This window comes from Mobula hypostoma, chromosome 3, assembly GCF_963921235.1.
Source record: "Mobula hypostoma chromosome 3, sMobHyp1.1, whole genome shotgun sequence".
Taxonomy (NCBI): domain Eukaryota; kingdom Metazoa; phylum Chordata; class Chondrichthyes; order Myliobatiformes; family Myliobatidae; genus Mobula; species Mobula hypostoma.
In genome coordinates, this window is record NC_086099.1 from 144,069,671 (window position 1) to 144,090,747 (window position 21,077).

The 21,077-nt window shown below is 40.9% G+C and overlaps 1 protein-coding gene across 1 annotated transcript in view; it reads left to right on the top strand.

Annotated features, from left to right (window-relative positions):
* The window catches only part of LOC134343748 (collagen alpha-1(XXVIII) chain-like), an 83,610-nt gene that overhangs the window by 22,911 nt on the left and 39,622 nt on the right, over window positions 1-21,077 (top strand). The window contains exons 5-7 of the mRNA XM_063042490.1: window positions 13,623-13,691; window positions 20,543-20,611; window positions 20,750-20,818. Of these exons, the coding sequence (XP_062898560.1) occupies window positions 13,623-13,691; window positions 20,543-20,611; window positions 20,750-20,818 (207 nt within the window). The remainder of the gene's footprint in view (window positions 1-13,622; window positions 13,692-20,542; window positions 20,612-20,749; window positions 20,819-21,077) is intronic.

Genomic DNA, 21,077 nt, shown 5'->3' on the forward strand with positions numbered 1-21,077 from the left:
CACTGTGACCCTATTTAACTGAGCTTTTAATGTTTAATTCCATTGGCTGATCTCTCCCTGATTAAACAAAGTTAGATAATGACCTGCTTACCAGGCGATGCACAATTTGACTAAGCTCATTTGAAACAGATGTTCATATATAATTATGTTAATAATTGCATCTTATATGAAGTTGACTAGAAGCACAAATTATGCACCACCTCCCACAATAGGCATAGACAATACGGATAATTTTCTGCGCCCAGTGCATAACAATAGGAACATTTATCAGAACATTGGGCAAAAAGGATTTCAGTAGTTCAAATGACCTAATGCCGAATTCAGGGGTGCAAAGAGTTTGGATTGAATTCTGGCCCTATTACGTGTGGGGAAAATGCTCTGTACTGTTCCATCACCATACTTGTAGTTTCCATGGTTTATTAATACTTTCCTAACAGCATTCATTACAGGGCTGTTGAGTTCTGATTGGAGATCAGTAAGGGAGATGAGGCAGTGGGATGGAATCAGAAGAGAGTTTACCAGCTTATCAACGAGACTGATGGAAACAGTAATTCTGTATGCAATTCCCTCATGAAAGTTCAGTGAGAGGGGTTTCAGTGACATGTCCAACAGAAAGGCGGAGAGCAGAGCCAGTCGTGGTGCATTTGGATGAGGATATGTCACCAGATGGTGCACATGCTGCTGAAGCAACGGAGGAGTTTTTTGGCTTCAGATTTTACCACAAAGAGAACATCTGATTTATTTCTTCCGGAAAGGAAACTGGAACATGTTGCAGGTGAAAGGTGCCACACCGATCTCACTATAGATTCAGCGTGACTGGCGAAGAGTTTTGTAAATTTGGGGTGGAATAATTTGAGGGACTTGATAAAATGCATTTCAGGATTTTTCAGGGAATAAGACAGGAATTTATAGAAATTATATGAATTATAAAATGCTACAGAAATCAGAGGAATTACTGGAATGATGCCGAGGACTGCAGCAAGGCAGCTGCCACTGATTGTTTTCTTCTGTGGTAGGAAAATATAAGATCATACATTGTGAATTAAATTCTAAAGTAACGATAATATCCTGGAACATCTGTACAGAGATAAAATGATAAAAGCAAGCCAATAGTGCCAATTATGAAAGGATCTTCCTTGCTGACAGTCTTTTATGGTGTAACAAAGGACCTTTCCAGTAACTTAGGGAAATTAAAACTGCAAGTAAAGAAATCAATGCATAGTCAGTAGTAGCATTTCTAATGGATGATAGATACAAACGTAAGAGGATTGCCTCAGCTTCACAATATGTGCCCATTGTGGTAGCTTTGGAACTACACCTGAAGAGCTGATGGTGCCAGTAACAAGACCTGAATATGTGCAATTGTCAATTAGAGTTCAGTGGAAAGATGCGCTAAGCATCTGAGAAATGGCCAAACATTCTAAATGACAATGTCGTGCAATTTTCATCAGTAATCTCTTCACAGATGCTCAGATTAGGTTCCAGAGGATCAAGTGGTTCCACACATCACTTTATCCTTAATCCTAAAGAGCTGAAATCCAAAAAAGGATATAGATATTATTCCCCTAATTCCCCTAATATGTGTTGGGATTGAATTCTGGGCACGTGGCCAAGCGGTTAAGGCGTTCGTCTAATTACCTCAAGGTCGCTAGTTTGAGCCTCAGCTGTGGCAGCGTGTTTGTGCCCTTGAGCAAGGAATTTAATCACACATTGCTCTAGTCTGTGTGAGGAGTGGCGCCCCACATAGACTTCCAATATGCGCCTTGTAAGGTATGAAAATGCCTGATGCAGGCCTCTCATGGTCTGAGTCGATGTTCCCTCCCTTCCCTCCTAATATCAAGGCAAAATGTAACTTCTTATAGTATTGAGAAATCATAATAAAAATGAATCAACTAGAATCACACTCAACATAAAAAAGCATTTTGGTGTATTTTGGAGTCTAATCATCTTAGATTAAAGACATCGACTTGCTTAGTAGTTCATTGGTCAGTACCTTCAGTCCAAACACCATCATAATTATCATTGTCATTTCTTGCATTGTCTCGGGAGAGTCTAACCGTCTACCCACAATCTTCACTGCCGTTGGCATCACAGAGTCTTCAATATCACAGGGGTAATTATTGGCCAACTATATGTGGCTACAAGAGCACATACAACATAGAATAGTACAGCACAGTACAGGCCCTTCGGCCCACAATGTTGTGCTGACCCTCACACCCTGCCTCCCATATAAGCCCCCACCTTAGATTCCTCCATATACCTGTCTAGTAGTCTCTTAAACTTCACTAATGTATCTGCCTCCACCACTGACTCAGGCAGTGCATTCCACACACCAACCACTCTCCGATTAAAAAACCTTCCTCTAATATCCCCCTTGAACTTCCCACCCCTTACCTTAAAGCCATGTCCTCTTGTATTGAGCAGTGGTGCCCCAGGGAAGAGGCACTGGCTATCCACTCTAACTATTCCTCTTATTATCTTGTACACCTCTATCATGTCTCCTCTCATCTTCCTTCTCTCCAAAGAGTAAAGCCCTAGCTCCCTTAATCTCTGATCATAATGCATACTCTCTAAACCAGGCAGCATCCTGGTAAATCTCCTCTGTACCCTTTCCAATGCTTCCACATCCTTCCTACAGTGAGGTGACCAGAACTGGATACAGTACTCTAAGTGTGGCCTAACCAGAGTTTTATAGAGCCGCATCATTACATCGCGGCTCTTAAACTCTATCCCTCGACTTATGAAAGCTAACACACCATAAGCTTTCTTAACTATCCTATCCACCTGTGAGGCAACTTTCAGGGTTCTGTGGATATGTACCCCCAGATCCCTCTGCTCCTCCACACTACCAAGTATCCTGCCATTTACTTTGTACTCTGCCTTGGAGTTTGTCCTTCCAAAGTGTACCACCTCACACTTCTCCGGGTTGAACTCCATCTGCCACTTCTCAGCCCACTTCTGCATCCTATCAATGTCTCTCTGCAATCTTTGACAATCCTCTACACTATCTACAACACCACCAACCTTTGTGTCATCTGCAAACTTGCCAACCCACCTTTCTATCCCCACATCCAGGTCATTAATAAAAATCACAAAAAGTAGAGGTCGCAGAACAGATCCTTGTGGGACACCACTAGTCACAATCCTCTAATATGAATGTACTCCCTCCACCACGACCCTTTGCCTTCTGCAGACAAACCAATTCTGAATCCACCTGGCCAAACTTCCCTGGATCCCATGCTTTCTGACTTTCTGAACAAGCCTACCGCGTGGAACCTTGTCAAATGCCTTACTAAAATCCATATAGATCACATCCACTGCACTACCCTCATCTATATACCTGGTCACCTCCTCAAAGAACTCTATCAGGCTTGTTAGACACGATCTGCCCTTCACAAAGCTATGCTGACTGTCCCTGATCAGACCACGATTCTCTAAATGCCCAGAGATCCTATCTCTAAGAATCTTTTCCAACAGCTTTCCCAGCACAGATGTAAGGCTCACGGGTCTATAATTACCCAGACTATCCCTACTACCTTTTTTGAACAAGGGGACGACATTCGCCTCCCACCAATCCTCCGGTACCATTCCCGTGGACAACGAGGACATAAAGATCCTCGCCAGAGGCTCAGCAATCTCTTCCCTCACCTCGTGGAGCAGACTGGGGAATATTCCGTCAGGCCCCAGGGATTTATCCATCCAAATGTATTTTAACAACTCCAACACCCCCTCTCCCTTAATATCAACATGCTCCAGAACATCAACCTCACTCATATTGTCCTCACCATCATCAAGTTCCCTCTCATTGGTGAATACCGAAGAGAAGTATTGATTGAGGACCTTGCTCACTTCCACAGCTTCCAGGCACATCTTCCCACCTTTATCCCTAATCGGTCCTACCTCCAGTCCTGTCATCCTTTTTTTCTTCATATAATTGAAGAATGCCTTGGGGTTTTCCTTTACCCTACTCGCCAAGGCCTTCTCATGCTCCCTCTTGCTCTTCTCAGCCCCTTCTTAAGCTCCTTTCTTGCTTCCCTATATTCCTCAATAGACCCATCTGATCCTTGCTTCCTAAACCTCATGTATGCTGCCTTCTTCCACCTGACTAGATTTTCCACCTCACTTGTCACCCATGGTTCCTTCACCCTACCATTCTTTATCTTCCTCACCCGGACAAATTTATCCCTAACATCCTGCAAGAGATCTCTAAACATCGACCACATGTCCATAGTGCATTTCCCTGCAAAAACATCATCCCAATTCACACCCGCAAGTTCTAGTCTTATAGCCTCATAATTTGCCCTTCCCCAATTAAAAATTTTCCTGTCCTCTCTGATTCTATCCTTTTCCATGATAATGCTAAGGGCCAGGGAGCGGTGGTCACTGTCCCCCAGATGCTCATCCACTGAGAGATTTGTGACCTGACCCGGTTCATTACCTAGTACTAGATCTAGTATGGCATTCCCTCTAGTCGGCCTGTCCACACACTGAGACAGGAACCTGTCCTGGACACACTTAACAAACTCTGCCCCATCTAAACCCTTGGAACTAATCAAGTGCCAATCAATCTTAGGGAAGTTAAAGTCACTCATGATAACAACCCTGTTATTTTTGCACCTTTCCAAAATCTACCTCCCAATCTGCACCTCTGTATCTCTGCTGCTACCAGGGGACCTATAGAATGCCCCCAGTAGAGTAACTACTCGTTCCTGTTCCTGACTTCCACCCATACTGACTCAAAAGAGGATCCTGCTACATTACCCACCCTTTCTGTAGCTGTAATAGTATCCCTGACCAGTAATGCCACCCCTCCTCCCCTTTTCCACCCTCTCTATCCCTTTTAAAGCACTGAAATCCAGAAATATTGAGAATCCATTCAGGATAGAGCAGGATAGAAACTGGATGGGGTGCCACATAGTACAGTGGTTACCATAATACTCTCACAGCTTGGGGTGACGGAGATCAGAGTTCAATTCTGGAGCCATCTGTAAGAAGTTTATAGGTTCTTCCCTTCAGTGCATGAGCTTCCTTTAGGTGCTCCCGTTTCCTCCCACAGTCCAAAGTTAGTAGGTTAATTGTAAATTGTCCTGTGATTAGGCTAGGGTTAAATAGAGGGTTGCTGGGCGTTGTGGCTTGTTGGGCCAGAAGAGCTTGTTCTGCACTCTACCTCTAATAAAATAAAATAAGTTCTGTGGTGAGTGGCTGTCATTCTAAACCTTTCAACCATGAAAATTATATTACTGGGAACCATTTCTCAGCAAAGGCAGTCAACAATGATTAAACTTTCTGTCACTTCCAGTGTTCTGGAAGAGTTTTTGGCTATTCAAGGGAAAAGGCATTTGAACATCTAGCACAAAATCCAAGGTCTACTGGACAGCAATGATGCTTCACACATCAAAGTTGCTGGTGAACGCAGCAGGCCAGGCAGCATCTCTAGGAAGAAGTACAGTCGACGTTTCAGGCCGAGACCCTTCATCAGGACTAACTGAAGGAAGAGTTAGTAAGGGATTTGAAAGTGGGAGGGGGAGAGGGAGATCCAAAATGATAGGAGAAGACAGGAGGGGGAGGGATAGAGCCAAGAGCTGGACAGGTGATTGGCAAAAGGGATACAAGAGGATCATGGGACAAGAGGCCCAGGGAGAAAGAAAAGTTGGGGGGGGGGAACCCAGAGGATGGGCAAGAGGTATAGTCAGAGGGACAGAGGGAGAAGAGGGAGAAAAGGGAGAGAGAGAGAAAGAATGTGTGTATATAAATAAATAACGGATGGGGTACGAGGGGGAGGTGGGGCATTAGCGGAAGTTTGAGAAGTCAATGTTCATGCCATAAGATTGGAGGCTACCCAGATGGAATATAAGGTGTTGCTCCTTCAAGCTGAGTGTGGCTTCATCTTTACAGTAGAGGAGGCCATGGATAGACATGTCAGAATGGGAATGGGGTGTGGAATTAAAATGTGTGGTCACTGGGAGATCCTGCTTTCTCTGGCGGACAGAGCATAGGTGTTCAGCAAAGCGGTCTCCCAGTCTTCGTCAGGTCTCACCAACATATAGAGGGCCGCATCGGGAGCACCGGACGCAGTATATCACCCCAGCCGACTCACAGGTGAAGTGTCGCCTCACCTGGAAGGACTGTCTGGGGCCCTGAATGGTGGTAAGGGAGGAAGTGTAGGGGCATGTGTAGCACTTGTTCCGCTTACAAGGATAAGTGCCAGGAGGGAGATCAGTGGGGAGGGATGGGGGGGGGAACGAATGGACAAGGGAGTCGTGTCGGAAGCAATGATGAAGCAAGGATGCTTCTCCTCCTTTGGGTTTCAGAGACTTAAGCTTCTACCCAGAGCACTGGAGAATTGTCACTAATGCTGTTTCCACAAAATGCCTCAACAGCCCATGAATGAAACTCAGGGTCCCCATGAAGGGTTTCAATCTGAAATGTTGACAATTTCTTTCCTCCCCAGATATTACTCAGCCTGCTGAGTTTCTCCAACAGATTGTTCGTAGTTTCAGATTCCAACATCTGCAGTCTCTTCTTTCTCTCTGAGTCAATATCAGTGTCCTCTTCCAAGTCACCATCCCCAGTGAAACTCAAATTGGCTCCTTAGGTCAGGGTATGACATTTTCATGCTCAACAGATGGACAGAAGACACCATTCAAGGATATTCTCAAAACCAAAATCCTTGGAAGATCTCCATTGACTCCTGGGGGACTCTGGACAATGATTGCTCACAGTGGAGATGGTACATTTGGGATGGCACAGAGAATCTCAAATTTGTGCATTGGGAGCAGACAGAAACCCAGCATTAGCAACAGTGAACGTGCCTCAGTTCCCTAACTTCTCACCCACATGCTGAGCTGTGGCAAAATCTGTGATCCCACATTTGACTCAATAGTCACCTTTGAACTCTCAGGACTGGAGTGGAAACAAGTTATCCTTGATATCAAGAAACAGGCTAAGAAGTTTCCTGGCATGTAGTTATTGGTTAGGTGAAATTCTGCTGTATTATAAATTATTAGAAGCTGGAGGAAAGCGTTAAGAGTTCGTTGGACAGCAAGAAGATCCAACAAGACAATACCTGAAGAAATACTGCCAGACTGCTCACTAGGAGGCTTGATTACGAGACAAGAGCTCAGATATTTTGGCCACATCGTGAGAAGACAGGATTTCTTGGAGAAGTCTCTCATGTTAGGTAAAACAGAAGGTAAAAGAAGGAGGACGACAGAGGCTATGATGGACAGATAATATTACTCAGACAATGCATATGACCTTGGGGGGTCTTAGAGAGGCAGTTTCCAACAAGAAGGCTTGGTGTGCAAGAGTCCATGAGGTCACGAAGAGTTGGACTCAACGACTGAACAACAAACACATAAATCAATGTGTAAAGTTCCATTTGTTAGAATGTAGAAAATGTATGGCAGCATTGATCTGATGAATGGCAAACAGATTAGCTGACAGAATAGAGGCCAGATGTTGTGGAGTTATTGGTAAAGTTGACAGATTCCCAGTGGAACAGTGAAAGTTAAGTGGAATATGAATTGTTTTATTCGGTTGAAAAGCTGTAGACCTTGACCAGCTATTTCTGCTTTTTGTGATCAGAACCTGAAGATGGAGTCGAAGAGCAGTACATTCAACATTAAATTAATGAGATCATTCAACGTAGGCACTTTCAAGCTGTGAAATTAATTCATGAAGAATATGGATTTGCTGATAAATGTTGGCTAATTAAGATACAAATTAAATATATTTCTTTCAAAAAATATCATTCTGTGAGCAGGAATCAGGATGAGAAAACAAGGTGCAACTTGTGGTGTGCTTGTAAGGAAGAGGTAACTTGAGACTTTATGTTCCCAAAGCTTTCCATAAGTCAGATTTTCCACATGATCTGTTATCGATTTTGAATAGATATTAATTGCTTTGAATGGTCAGTGTTGTGTATGTGGCCTGGTTACACAACAATGCTATTAATAAAAAGGCTGGAGATGGAAGCTAAGTTTCGTGGTGCTTTACTTGCAGAAACTGAGCTCGGCACACACGTACAGATCAATACACGCCTAATAGCGCATGCTCAATACGTGCCTAATAGCGCATTCAACGACGTGTTACTTAAACATAAAGTAGTCCCTTATTATACTGTAGGCTATATGATACACTCCTCCCCTTTTATTTTAATAGTGCATCAACTTTTTTTTACTGGGGCACTATGCTAAACAAATATGTTTACCCTTAACATACAAGTGCCTACCATTTGTTTACTTAGTAACTTAATAATATCAAATTATAACAAGCCTTTTCTTTTTAACTTTTGGTCTAAGACCCATTTATAACTCAAGGCTCCGAGGGGGTCTTCTCTGCCTCTCCGGGTAACGTCTGTCAATAAACTTGTTTGTTTTAATACAGATTTCCATATAAAGGTCATGAAAAGTTTACCTCTGAGCATAGGGAGTTAAGAAGATATGTGCCTCCAACTTGCTAAGAGTTCTAGGGGGCAGATCGCCTCCATATAATGAAGACTCCTCTCTGAAGCTTTCCTGGATATATACGCATCTCTGTGCTATCGCTTGTCTTCCTTATCCACATCTCATTTGTTCCAACCTTCATATTCTCCTTAGATTCCAAATAGATAGCCTGACCTTTATGATACCATCTCTTAGCATAATATAACTTTCTATATCCTATTCGTGCTTCATGTCTTGGTGCTGGTGATTCAGCAGGAGTGCTGGGAAGATGCTCAGGAGGAGACGGAGATGCCATCACTTTTTGTGGAACACATCATTTTGGGAGTTAAAGAAAACATGATAAATTGGAGGACAAGGTTGCATTCTACGCTGGTCAACTTGCAAAGAGTTTGAACAGCAACTCTGATGTGAGATCCTGAGGGCTCTTTCAGGCTGTGGTTCAGGTCCTCAGGGACTGTAAAAATAGTGCAAGATGTCTGTTCTTCAGGTATGATCTGAAAGAATGTACAATTTGCTTAGGAGAACTCAACGATCCCATCCTGTTTCCATGTGATCATTTTTACTGTTTAAAATGTATAAAGTGGAGTCTTCAATCAGGACAATGACTCTGCCCACTGTGCCATACTTCTCCAGATGATGATTATGTACCAGCGGTAACAGAAGAAATAAGTGAAGCTGTAGCAAAATTAGTCATATTTCGCAAGAGGTGTGATACATTTTTTAAAAAAGCAAACACAAGGAAATCTGCAGATGCTGGAAATTTAAGCCACACACATCACCTTAATGTGTGATACATTTTTTGTAGCTTCGGTTTCCTTGGTCTGCTTCAAAGATGACTTGCCACCAACAAAGAAGTGATTGGTGATCTGCTGTCTCTGCTAGTTATTCAAAAGTCGGGGCAATCCAATGACTCACAGAAAGATCAGTACTTTACCAGTAATCGTTCACCATTTGATAAAGCAGTTGATTGAAATCCTGCTGTTCGTTCCATTGTTCTTAAACTGCTGTTAAAGTACAGTTTTGCTGATATTAAGGATTACCTGCAGTGCTATCTGTCTGGCTCAAGAGGGAGAATTCCTTCAGGTGCACATTCAGCATAAGTGTGAAAATACAACAATAGAAACCTTACAGTTTGTTGCCATAATTCGCTTCTGTTTTGATGCTGTTTCCCAACTTCTTTGTGAAAAACGAGACACATTGGCTGAGGATTCAAAATATGTACGTGTAAAAGAAACTTTCCTGCAAAAGATTAAGTGTTTGATTCTCAATGGAGGAAATGACTGGTTTGAGATTTACCTTGTGCGAAAGCTGTTCTATTTGAGTGGAGATGCTAGTCTTTTCAGAGACTTAAGCTTTTTGAGAGCTCACAGAACTTCCATTATGTGTTCATCTGTTAACAAGTAATTTAACTGCACAGGTGCAGGTTTTCGTCTCTTGTCGGTAATTGGAACAGGGTCATTACGTCTCCTCCTTAGTTTTCTAGTCATTATTAACTTTACCTCCACAGAATCTCCTGTGAGTCCAATTGTTAGCCTCTCATTCTCAATCATCTTTTTCTTTTCTTCTAACTTAAATCTTTTTGTCTTCAAAATCCTTCACTGCTGCTTTCTTCTCTTTAATATAATTCCTTTCCACTTGTTCTGTCTTCAGTTGCGGAAAGAGCTCTGCATTTCGTATTCTTTCCTTGTATGGTTGATCTAGTTTCTTCATCCTTTTCTGATACTCCTGCAAAGTGCCTTCCTGTAACTGCTGTAGCTGTCTTTTGAGAGATGTCGATTTCTCCTGTTACATCTGCTCTTTTACTTCCAGGTAGTCTTCATCATCCTGCTTATTGGCAATATCTGTCTCCCTTGCATCCTCTGTATCTTCATCCGATTCGCGGCCACGGATACTGCGTTCATTCTCAATGTCGATGCTGTCTAGCTCCCCCTCGTTGTTGTAATAGTCGACAAAGGGTGAGAGGAGAGGCTGCGGACATCTTCCCCGTCGAGCTGCCCTCCTTTGTTGACACATCTAGTGCATTGATGGTGTGCCAATCCAACCGGATTTTCCTGAGCCATTCACGTCCCAGCAACAGTGGTCCTCCATATTTCAGTACATAGAGGTTCAGCTGCTGTGTTTTGTCTCCGTAGGTCACTGTCACTTTTATTTTACCTTTGGGATGCATTTTCTGTCCTGTGTAAGTCTTTAGCAGTAGTTTAGTTCATTTCAGAGGTATGTGAGAAAACAATCGTTTGTAGTCGTGTACAGTGATCACTGTTAAAGCTGAGCCTTTGTCCAACTCCAATTTTAGTCTCACGCCCGCCACTTGTGGAGTGATCCATATTACTCTTTGATCATCTGTCTCTTCCATGCTGTGAAGTTGCCGACAAGACAATTAACTTCCATCTGAGTCGTTTTCATCAGAACTGCTTTCTTCCATTTTGTGTACATTGATGTGTTTTCCTTTCTGGGGTTTCTTGTTTTTCTGAATTTTCTCCTTTTTCTGCTGTTTACTAGCTTTGCATACTCTGCTAGTGTGGCCCTGTTTGCCAGTTTCTGCATTCTTTGTCTTTAAACCAACACTCATCAGGGTCATGTGCCATGTTCCCACAACGGTAACATCTCTTTCCTTCATTTCTGTTCAATGACATTTTATTTGTAGCATATTCCAGAGATTTTTGTTGTATCTCTGAAGCACCCCATGCTGCTTTTTCCATTGATAATGCAATGTTCAGCGCCTTCTCCAATGGAAGGTCTTTTTCACCCAGGAGCTTCTTCTATGTGGTTTCACAGTGCACGCCACACATTAACCTGTCCCTCAATGCGTCCGATAGACCAGCTCCAAATTGACAATGTTCTGATAATTTGTGCAATTCAGCACAATATTCAGAAATGCTTTCATTTTTGCTCTGATTCTGTTTGTGAAATTTAAATCTTTCAGCAATGACCAGTGGCTTGGGGTTGGAGAGTGTCTACTATTTGCTTGAATGTTTTGTCAGCTGGCTTTTCAGGGGTTAACAAGCTTCGTAGCCGCCCGTATGTTTTTGCTCCCATAATACTAAGAAAGACGCTGGCTTCCTTTTCATCATTAACACTGTTAGCCTCACAATATAACTCCACTCTCTCAATGTAAGTTGCCCAGTCTTCAATGCCACTATCAAATGTTGTAATGGTTCCAATCATTGCCATCTTTGTTAATTTAGCTCTGTTTTCCCCTTGTTTTCTTTCTGACTCACATGTCCTTTTTGCACACTCCATCTAGATGTGTGTGTTGCTCCTTTTTATCTTCCTTCTGGGGCAGGCAGACCCTCAGCCCCTGGGCGTCAGCGCGGGCTGTGGTCTCGGCTGGACGTGCTGCGGCTCCGACTGTATCTCTTGGTCTCCGGACGTTCCCGACCCGGCTGTGCTCTCACTTCCTTTGAGACTCACGGCCTCGATCTGCCTCCCTCTCCCGCTCCTTAGCTCATTCCTTGCACTCTTCTTCCAAGTGTCGTTACCAATTAAAACACTGCATTCTGATACGATGTAGGTTCCTTAACCTCGTCGCCAATTTGTTGTGTATGTGGCCTGGTTACACAACAATGCCATTAATAAAAATGTTGGAGATGGGAGCTAAGGTTCATGGTTCTTTACTCACAGAATCTGAACTTGGCACACACACACACAGATCAATAGCGCATGCTCAATATGCGCCTAATAGTGCATTCAACAATGTGTTCCTAAAACAAAGCAGTCCCTTATTATACTGTAAGCTATACGGTACAGTCAGCAACAACTTCAGGAAGTTTGAAGACAAACTAGATGGACAATCTGTTCTCAGTTAATAATACACCTGCTACATAATTCATCCAATTCCTAGTCAACTTCTGGATAGGAAAGGTTTAGAGGGATACAGGCCAAACCCAGACAGATTGGATAGTCTGAGGGGCACCTTGAGCTGGGCCAAAGGGCATGAACCTGTATTGTACAGTATATGCCACGAATCTAGTATTTTGTCCACATGGTCTGTTGTAACACAGAAAGGTCAAAAACAGGAGGTATAAGAATCTAAATGATGGTGGATGCATGAATGATAGTGTAAAGATCAGTAGTAGTTACTGGCTGATGGGAAAAATGGGAGATGAAAGACACAGATATATTATTAAGATGTTTTCTAATAGCATGCATGTTCATACTATAAAATTTCATTCTGTTCAATTCTATATGATTGACATTATTTAATAAATGGGGAAAATTCATTTTTCATGTCAATAAAATTACTAAGCTCTTATCATGACTTTTGGATAAATTTACAGAAGGAAACACAGAAAGCTATGTGTTGTATGGGAATTATTAATTTTAACATAGAAGGAGGTAATTTGGTCTATCAGATTTATCCCAACACTAGGAAAAATTCAAACAACAGGAATTCTGCAGATGCTGGAAATTCAAGCAACACACATAAAAGTTGCTGGTGAACGCAGCAGGCCAGGCAGCATCTCTAGGAAGAGGTGCAGTCGACGTTTCAGGCCGAGACCCTTCGTTAGGACTAGGAAAAATTCCCTCAGTTCCATTACTCCTCTCTTTATTTCCCTGTAGTCCCACAATTTTATCAAATCTCATAGATGTGGAACTAATCCAGTTGGTCTGATTCTGAAAGTAATCCATTCAGTGCACTCCCCCACATTTACCTGTAAACTGTTGGCTTTCACATGCCAATTACCCCTGACTCTCTTGCTTCCCATCTGCGCCAGGTGAAATTTATAAAGGGCAATCAGTCCACCGGTATGTCTTTGGGATGTGGGAGGAAAGTGCAGCACGTGGAGGAAAGCCACACCATCACTGGAAGAATGCAAAAACTCTTTTGTTCTCACATGCACTTCAAGTTCTCTTTGACTTTTTTGCCACTATATTAAGGGATAATTTACAGGAACCAATTAACGTTCCAGATGTGGGAGAAAACTGTACCACCCAACAGAACACACAAACTGCACATAGTCTACACTCCTGACTCTGGGTCCTGAGAGTTCGAGGTGACAGCGCTGATTGCTGTGACCAAATCAAAGCAATTCATAATTACTCTCTGCGGAAAATACAGTTGTTTTCAAGTTTCCATTATTGAGGGGTTTACAGCTTGCTTATGAACCGGCTTCAGAGTTGAGTTTGCTGAGGATTTGAAAGCACTGTAATGACCTCATTTCCTTTTAATTACAGGGGGAGCCTGGTCTGCGTGGTGAGGTTGGATTACCAGGACCTGCAGGAAAAGGGGTTGCAGGACCAAAGGTAAAACCGGGTCAATTGTGTTAAAATGCTATCAGAGCGAAGGCATTCTATGGCAATGAAGGCAGTCTTAATTAACCAAAACTGTCTTCACTGTCATAGAATGCTTTTAGAATTGGTGCATAATACTACTGGAATGGGAACTTTGAAACTAAGAGAGAACTTGAAAATTACCCTGAATGTGTCTTAAGTTGAAGTCCCAGAGTTCAGATAGGAAGCCTGTGGTGGACAGATCAAAATGGTGGCTCGTTAGTACTTGTACTTATACTTTATACTTTATTGTCGTCAAACAATTGATACTAGAACGTACAATCATCACAGCGATATTTGATTCTGCGCTTCCCGCTCCCTGGATTACAAATATTAAAAATAGTAAAAATTAGTAAATATTAAAAATTTTAATTATAAATCATAAATAGAAAATAGAAAAATGGAAAGTAAGGTAGTACAAAAAAAAACTGAGAGGCAGGTCCAGATATTTGGAGGGTATGGCCCAGATCCAGGTCAGGATCCATTCAGCAGTCTTATCACAGTTGGAAAGAAGCTGTTCCCAAATCTGGCTGTATGAGGCTTCAAGCTCCTGAGCCTTCTGTAACAATTGAGCAGTGTCAGTTGGAAGTAGGTAGGTAGGTAGGTGTGTGTGGTTCTAAAGCTGCTAGTTCTACAGTAATGCTAATAAACTGATGCTCTCAGCTAGGAGACTGGAGATGTGACGTTCCCTGTGTTTCTTTGTTCACCTTAATAACAGAGACACTTTGCACATGAACACATGATCACATATGATCACAAAAATAGAAATGCATTCAGCCCTTTGATCTATTCCATCGGTCAGTTAGTTCATGGCTGATCTCTAATCCACCTAGAGCCTTTGTTTTATTTCCCTTGTTCATCTTATCCATCCCTGAAAATTTTAATTATAAGTCCAGTCATGTGAAAATTGGTTTCCAAATATTTATTTTTCATGTTGGAAAAGTACCTTATGATTTCAACTCTTAATGAGCAGAACTATTTTTATAATTCTTATCCAGGTTGTGCTCAGCTCTATTCTCTGGAAGCGATATTTTCTTTTACATTTAAAAAATTCTAAGATCATCAGTGAGTTCTGTATTGCTTGAGTTCTTTCAAGATGAATCCTTATGTCAAGATAAGTGTTATTCTAGTAGGTATTCAAATGGAAGTAAGAGATATTCATCTTGGCTACATGACTTAAACTCTCATTTTATGTTTTCACTTCCCTATGGATTTTGACCCTAAATATTTTAGATTTGTTTGAAAGCAGCCATCAACAGTCAGTGAACACTTTATTAGGTACCTCCTGTACTTGATAAAGTAGCTGCAGTGCATGTTCATTGTCTTCTGTTGCTGTGGACCATCTACTCCAAAATTCAACGTCTTGTGCATTCAGAGATGCTCTTTTGCACACCACTGTTGTAGCATGTGGTTATGTGAGATACTGTCACCTTCCTGTCAGCTTGGCAACCAGTCTGACCATTCTTCTCTGAGGACTCTCATTAACACAATGTTTTCTTCAACAGAACTGCCACTCATGGGATTTGTTTTTTGTTTTTTTTTGCACCATTCTTTGTAAACTCTAGAGATTGCGGTGTGTGAAATCCCAGGAGATCAGCAGTTTCTGAGATACTCAAACCACCCTGTCTGACATCAACCATCATTCCACAATCAATATCACTTAGATCACATTTCTTCCTCATTCTGATGTTTGGTCTAAACAACTGAACATTTTTACTGTGTCTGCATTGAGTTGCTGCCCACATGCTTTGCTGATTAGATATTTGTATTAGTGAGCTGCTGTGAGGTGTAGCTAATAAAGTGGCCACTAATTGTGAGTACAGTTTTATAAACAACAGCTGATCACTACGTTTTTGATAGTGTCAATTTCAAATTGATGTGTTGCTAAACAAGTTCTGGTTATAATTTTAGGCAAGGAGTGGAACTAATGATGTGAGCCTAGGCTATTCAATTTCCTGACCCCTCTTATAATTATCAGGCCTGACTCCTGCACGTCATAAAGTGGTGTTTAATTCATTGGGCAGTAGTTAGAAATTAGGGATGGATAACTGAAAGCAAAAATTCCATCAGAAAGAATTAGTTTTGATGAAGCTTTTGAATGTGGAAAAAAATGAAGCAGAATATTTAAAGAGAGAGTAAAAAGTGAAATCCCAATAGAAAATAAAAATCAAAAATGAAATTGAAATGTTGAAAAAATCCGAAACACAATTAGAGAGTGCTGGAAATGCACATCAGGCAGCATATGTGGAAAGAATGAAATAGTTAATCAGATTGGAGTCCCTTTATCAGAACTGGGAAAGAGAGAATAAATTATTTTAAGTTTGAGGAAGGGATGAGCAAGAGAAAGGGAATATATGTGATAAGGTCAGGGCAGGGCATGAGATGTTATGGGGAATGTTAGAGAACAACAAAGAAATGTGTGATGTGTTGTAGATAGCTCATCTTTATATAACAACAGAGAGGTAAATGTCAGGCCTATTGTCACTGATGAATATCTTAAAACAAATATTTCCATTTCTAGAGGAAGTGAGTTATTCACTGTTAGAAGAACTTGATATGCAGGTCACAACATGCCCTGAAGATGAGGTGTTTAGCCTCAAGCTTATGTTGGACTTTAGTATAATAGCACAGAAGAGGGTGGATGATTAAAGAGGTGGGCAATAGGTTGCTCAAGTTTGTTCTGGCAGGCTGAACATAAGTCGCCCTTTTGTATTTGATTTCTCTAAGATTAGGGAGACCAGATTGTGAAATGCACTGGAATGGCAGAAATACAAGTGAATCACTTCCTCTCCTGAGTACCTGGAGGGCGGGAAGGGACAGGTGAATGGACAGGTGCAGTGTTTGCTGTGTTTGTATGGGAAGATGCTGCAGGATGGAGAATGGTCGGTGAATGGACCACGGAGCAACTTTGGGAGCAGTCTCCACAAAATGCTAAAAGGGAAGGGGAACAGAAGATGTGTCCGATGGTGGAATCTTGATGAAGATGGCAGAAAATGTGAAGAATGATGGGATGAAAAGTGCGTACGAGGGCAACCACTTTCTTCCTGGGTGGAGGGAGGGGAGTTGAGAAATAAGTGAGACAAGGAATCTGTCTTCAAGAAAGGGAAAGCCACTAGTACAGGTAAAAGGAAGATGGGTCAGAAGTGCTTGCGTGGGAAGTCTCAACCTTAGAGCAAATATTATAGATATAGAGGAACTAGGAGGATGGAGTGGAGTCCCTACAGGAGGGAAGGTGGGAGGAAGTATAGTCGATATCTGTATGAATCTTTAGGTTTATAATAGATGTTTGTTGCAAGTCTCTCCCTTGAGAGATCCAAAAAGGAAAGGGAAGAATCAGAGATGAATCATAAATATGCAGGCAGATTGGGCATGAGCCAGGTAGAGCAGGACAGAAATTGGCAGCAAACGTAGTTAAATCTTTCATTTTTGTCCAATGCAGTTGTCAATATACAGAAAGTAGTTGAGAGAGGAGTCCTGAACGGGACAAGCAGAGTTTTCATTATGTACAGTAAAGTGCCATTAACCCAGCGTTCTTTGGTGATGCTAGACTAGCAGATTTTTCTGGACTGTGGAATAATAATCTACTAATACTCCAACCCCATTCTTAGTTCAAGTTTCTAAAGTGTTATAGAATAGAATAATACATTTTACAGTGAAGTAGTCAGTTCCAAATGAGTTCTAGAACCAAGGCTTCAGCGAAGGCAAAGAGAGTATAGGAACCAAGACTCCAGCGAATGGAAAGAGGGCATAGAAACTGGGACCCTGATAGGGCAAATGTGAAACCCTTAGGATTTCCAAATGATTGGATAGCAGAGTTTTACTGTAACTAGTTATGTGATCTCTTGACTTTCAGAAAGCTCCTCGCACCTCGTAAAGTTCTGCTAAGTCATCGCCATAATGGTAAAGTAGTAGAAATATTGGATCATAAAGTAGGTCCACAGTAGCTAGGAATTTGTTAATGCAGCCAGGACAGCAAAGGGAGTAAATGGGCAATGCAGAAAAATAGAACGTGAAATGAGATAAAAGATATAGCAAAGGTTGCAGAGAATTAGATCTCTTAGCCCAAGTACTCTTTGTCAGTAATTATCTTTTTATTAGCTTATATGTTACATTGCTCTTGGACAAAATTTAGACAATTTTGTGGCCATTGCTGTCCTAGGACTGAGCCTTACACATCTGGAGTAAATCTAATGCTGTTCTCGTACTGAGCCACATGATATATCCAGGTCCAACACTTGCCTTAATTGGGATCTTCCTCTTCCTTACACACATTTTAAAGTTTATGGTTATGAGTATGCTAAGGCGACGCGGTTGTTACTTATGATTGATGTGAAGAGGGGGGTGATGTTGGATTGTAGGGAATGAGTGCTGAGGTAAAAATGAATTGTTATCATGTTCCACCTGGATCTGAAGGCACACTAGAATTTCCCTTAGTTGCAGGGGGAGCATGTAGATCAAGGCAGCTTTAGTGGAGAGATTTTTAAATTTTTATTTGAAATGCCCCCTTGAGTCTACACCAGCAATCAAGCTATAAGCAACATTTCTGAAAAAAGGCCAAACAGAAAATTGTGTCAGGAAACTGACATTTTTTGTATTGGACAATTGGCTCACCAAGACTGAAGCAGAGAGTTCCTTATAAGGGAAACGCTTGGAGAAACTACTCCATTCTGAATGTGCATTGCTGGGGCTTGCAATTATACTCCGGGTGTCTGTGACATTGAATGTGCCAAGAGTATTCTGGGCTCCTTTGTGCATTTAGAAAAGTTACGTAATCAGACATTTTTCCTCAAAACTGGACTGATTAATGCAAAAGCAGAAAAATACACAAAAGCAAAGTGCTTAAAACACAGATTCAGGCAGTGGAAATATCAAAATATCCCTTTTCACAAAATTCTGACATAAATATATATATATTTCAACTGCATTTTATATTTATCTACAAGACTGAACTTCCTGGAACTAATGAGCTATGATAGATTACAATCACATCCAGACCCGTGTTTCTTCTAATTGATGCTTCAATGTGAAATTGTCAGTGCTGCTGTTTTTCTGACTAAAAAATGTAAAATGATTGTGCCAGAAGTGGTACTCCAGACTACTGAGACCAAAGGCTTGAAAGAGCTTAAACCCAGACTTGTGACTTAGCTGTGAGAGTATTGCCAACGGGGTCAGATCAAATTGTGTGTTGTTCCAGATTTCAGCATCTGCAGTCTCTTATGTCTCCAAATCAAATTAAGGATAGACTGGACAAAACAAATCAATAAAATTACTACATGTTGTGTTGAAGGAGTTCATTTTTGACTTTTGCTTAACATTTTATCCAGAGACTGTCTTCCTATTTAGAAGGGATAAAGGGTGAACAAAACCAGGCATTGCTCTGGGCTAGTGAAACATAGAATTGGTATCTGAATTTTATTTGTTCCAGAAATGGAAAGAAATTATTAGTTTGTTACCAATATAATTGCACAGCTAATAATATTATCAGAGATATACCTATAATTACAAAACAGTCCTACTAAATTTAACTATTTGACATCTCAGATCAGCAAGGAAATTTGTAGACTTGTTTGCCACAGACTCGCAACAATTGATATAACTGGATTTGAGATGATTTCTCACTTCTTCCTTTAGCAAATCTATGAATCCATCTTACTTTTATACAGGTGTCACATTCTTAAAGAAAATGTAATGAGTTGAGCTATGTATGCCCCTATATTCCATGGCATTCATTGAAAAGGATCACTCAACTCAGAATTAAAATATGGACAATGTTTGAATTCTGCTCATTTGTTGGCATAGTCAATACTGATGTTGTAAAAACTGAGAACTAGTCAAGGAGTAAGAATTCTAATTTATGTAGCCACCTTTCATATGCTCATAAAAGTTACTTTGGAAAGTTACTATTAATATATAAGCAAACTTATATATTTACTATTGACATGTAAACAAATGTAGCTAACAAGGTGTACATAACAAGGATCTACATTTAATAATAGAATGAAAGACCAGATAATTAATTTTATGATCTGTTGGTTGAGAGAATGGTCATTACTCTGGTCTTCAAAATGTTTCAGCCAAGAAGGCAGACGTGTTGTCTCAGAGCAGTATTTTTTTTGTACTAGGAATCATAATAGTATACTTGGATATCAAATTAGTATGTGTGTGCAGATACCTGAGCAATGCTCAACTTCACAACTTACTGGTACTATCAAACTAATGCATTTGGTGTTGGATATACTGACAGTATGAAAGTAACCATATGAAGATGGGTTATGCTCTGGGCCTTAGCATAAATTCATAATTATTTATTTGTGCCATAGCAATATTTTGGCAAAAGAAAATAAAGCTTTGTGTATTTCTTGATTCATTCACTCGATTTTCATTTTGTTCTTTAAAGGTTTCTGAAGGCAAGGACAGGGTTTATACAGCAGCTGACTAGACAGATAACTTACCAGTTGGTTATAGCACATTGAATTTTTCCTACTGCTTTGATCAAATTGTGCAACAGAAGCTCAGCAAGAAGATGACTGCCAGTGCTGGAACAAATCTGTTTCAAAAAACAAATGTAATTAGATTTAATTTGAAAGGCAGATATAATTTGAAAATACAGAGCAATATGTGAGTTACGAGAATCCAACGGTTTATTGTATGGATGCAACACTCATCAAAATGGTTTCCATACCTCCAGTTAGGTGTTTTGTAATTTGAGGATTTTAACCCTATGCGTTATATCTGCTCACCAAGATAACCAGAGAATCATACATATTGATATCTAAACTATTTTCTTTGAAAATGACTGTACACCTAACTTGCTTTTGTTGCAGGGGGATCGAGGGCCACCAGGGCCACAAGGTCCTATTGGGGACCCAGGGGTTGGCTTAACGGGACCCAAGGTAATGGATGTTGTCACAAAAACGAATAGGTCTGAAGATTGCATATCCTTGATATTTGAATTAATTTTACTTTTAAAATGATGTCTGGCATATATTAAGATTGGAGTAAATTTCAACTCTTTACTGTCTCTGTTTTAGGGACGTCATGGAGATCCTGGATTACCTGGACCAGCTGGAGCCAAAGGAGATGGTTATCCTGGCCCTCAGGCAAGTATTGTGGTAGCTTTAATGAAATGTTTTCTTTAACTTTTGCAGAGTTATCATAAACACAGAACTTGTAGGACCTACCTAGTGATGAGTCCCTAGAGTGAAATCAGATGAATACATTGCTTTCAGATTTTTATTTTGCAAGTCATGAAGTCTATGTTTGCAGCCATTGAGTTGGTGCCAAAATGCCATTAACTGGGCTATTTTTCAGAACTGGGATGGTTCAGAAATGAGTATCAAAACTGAAAGAAGCAACACT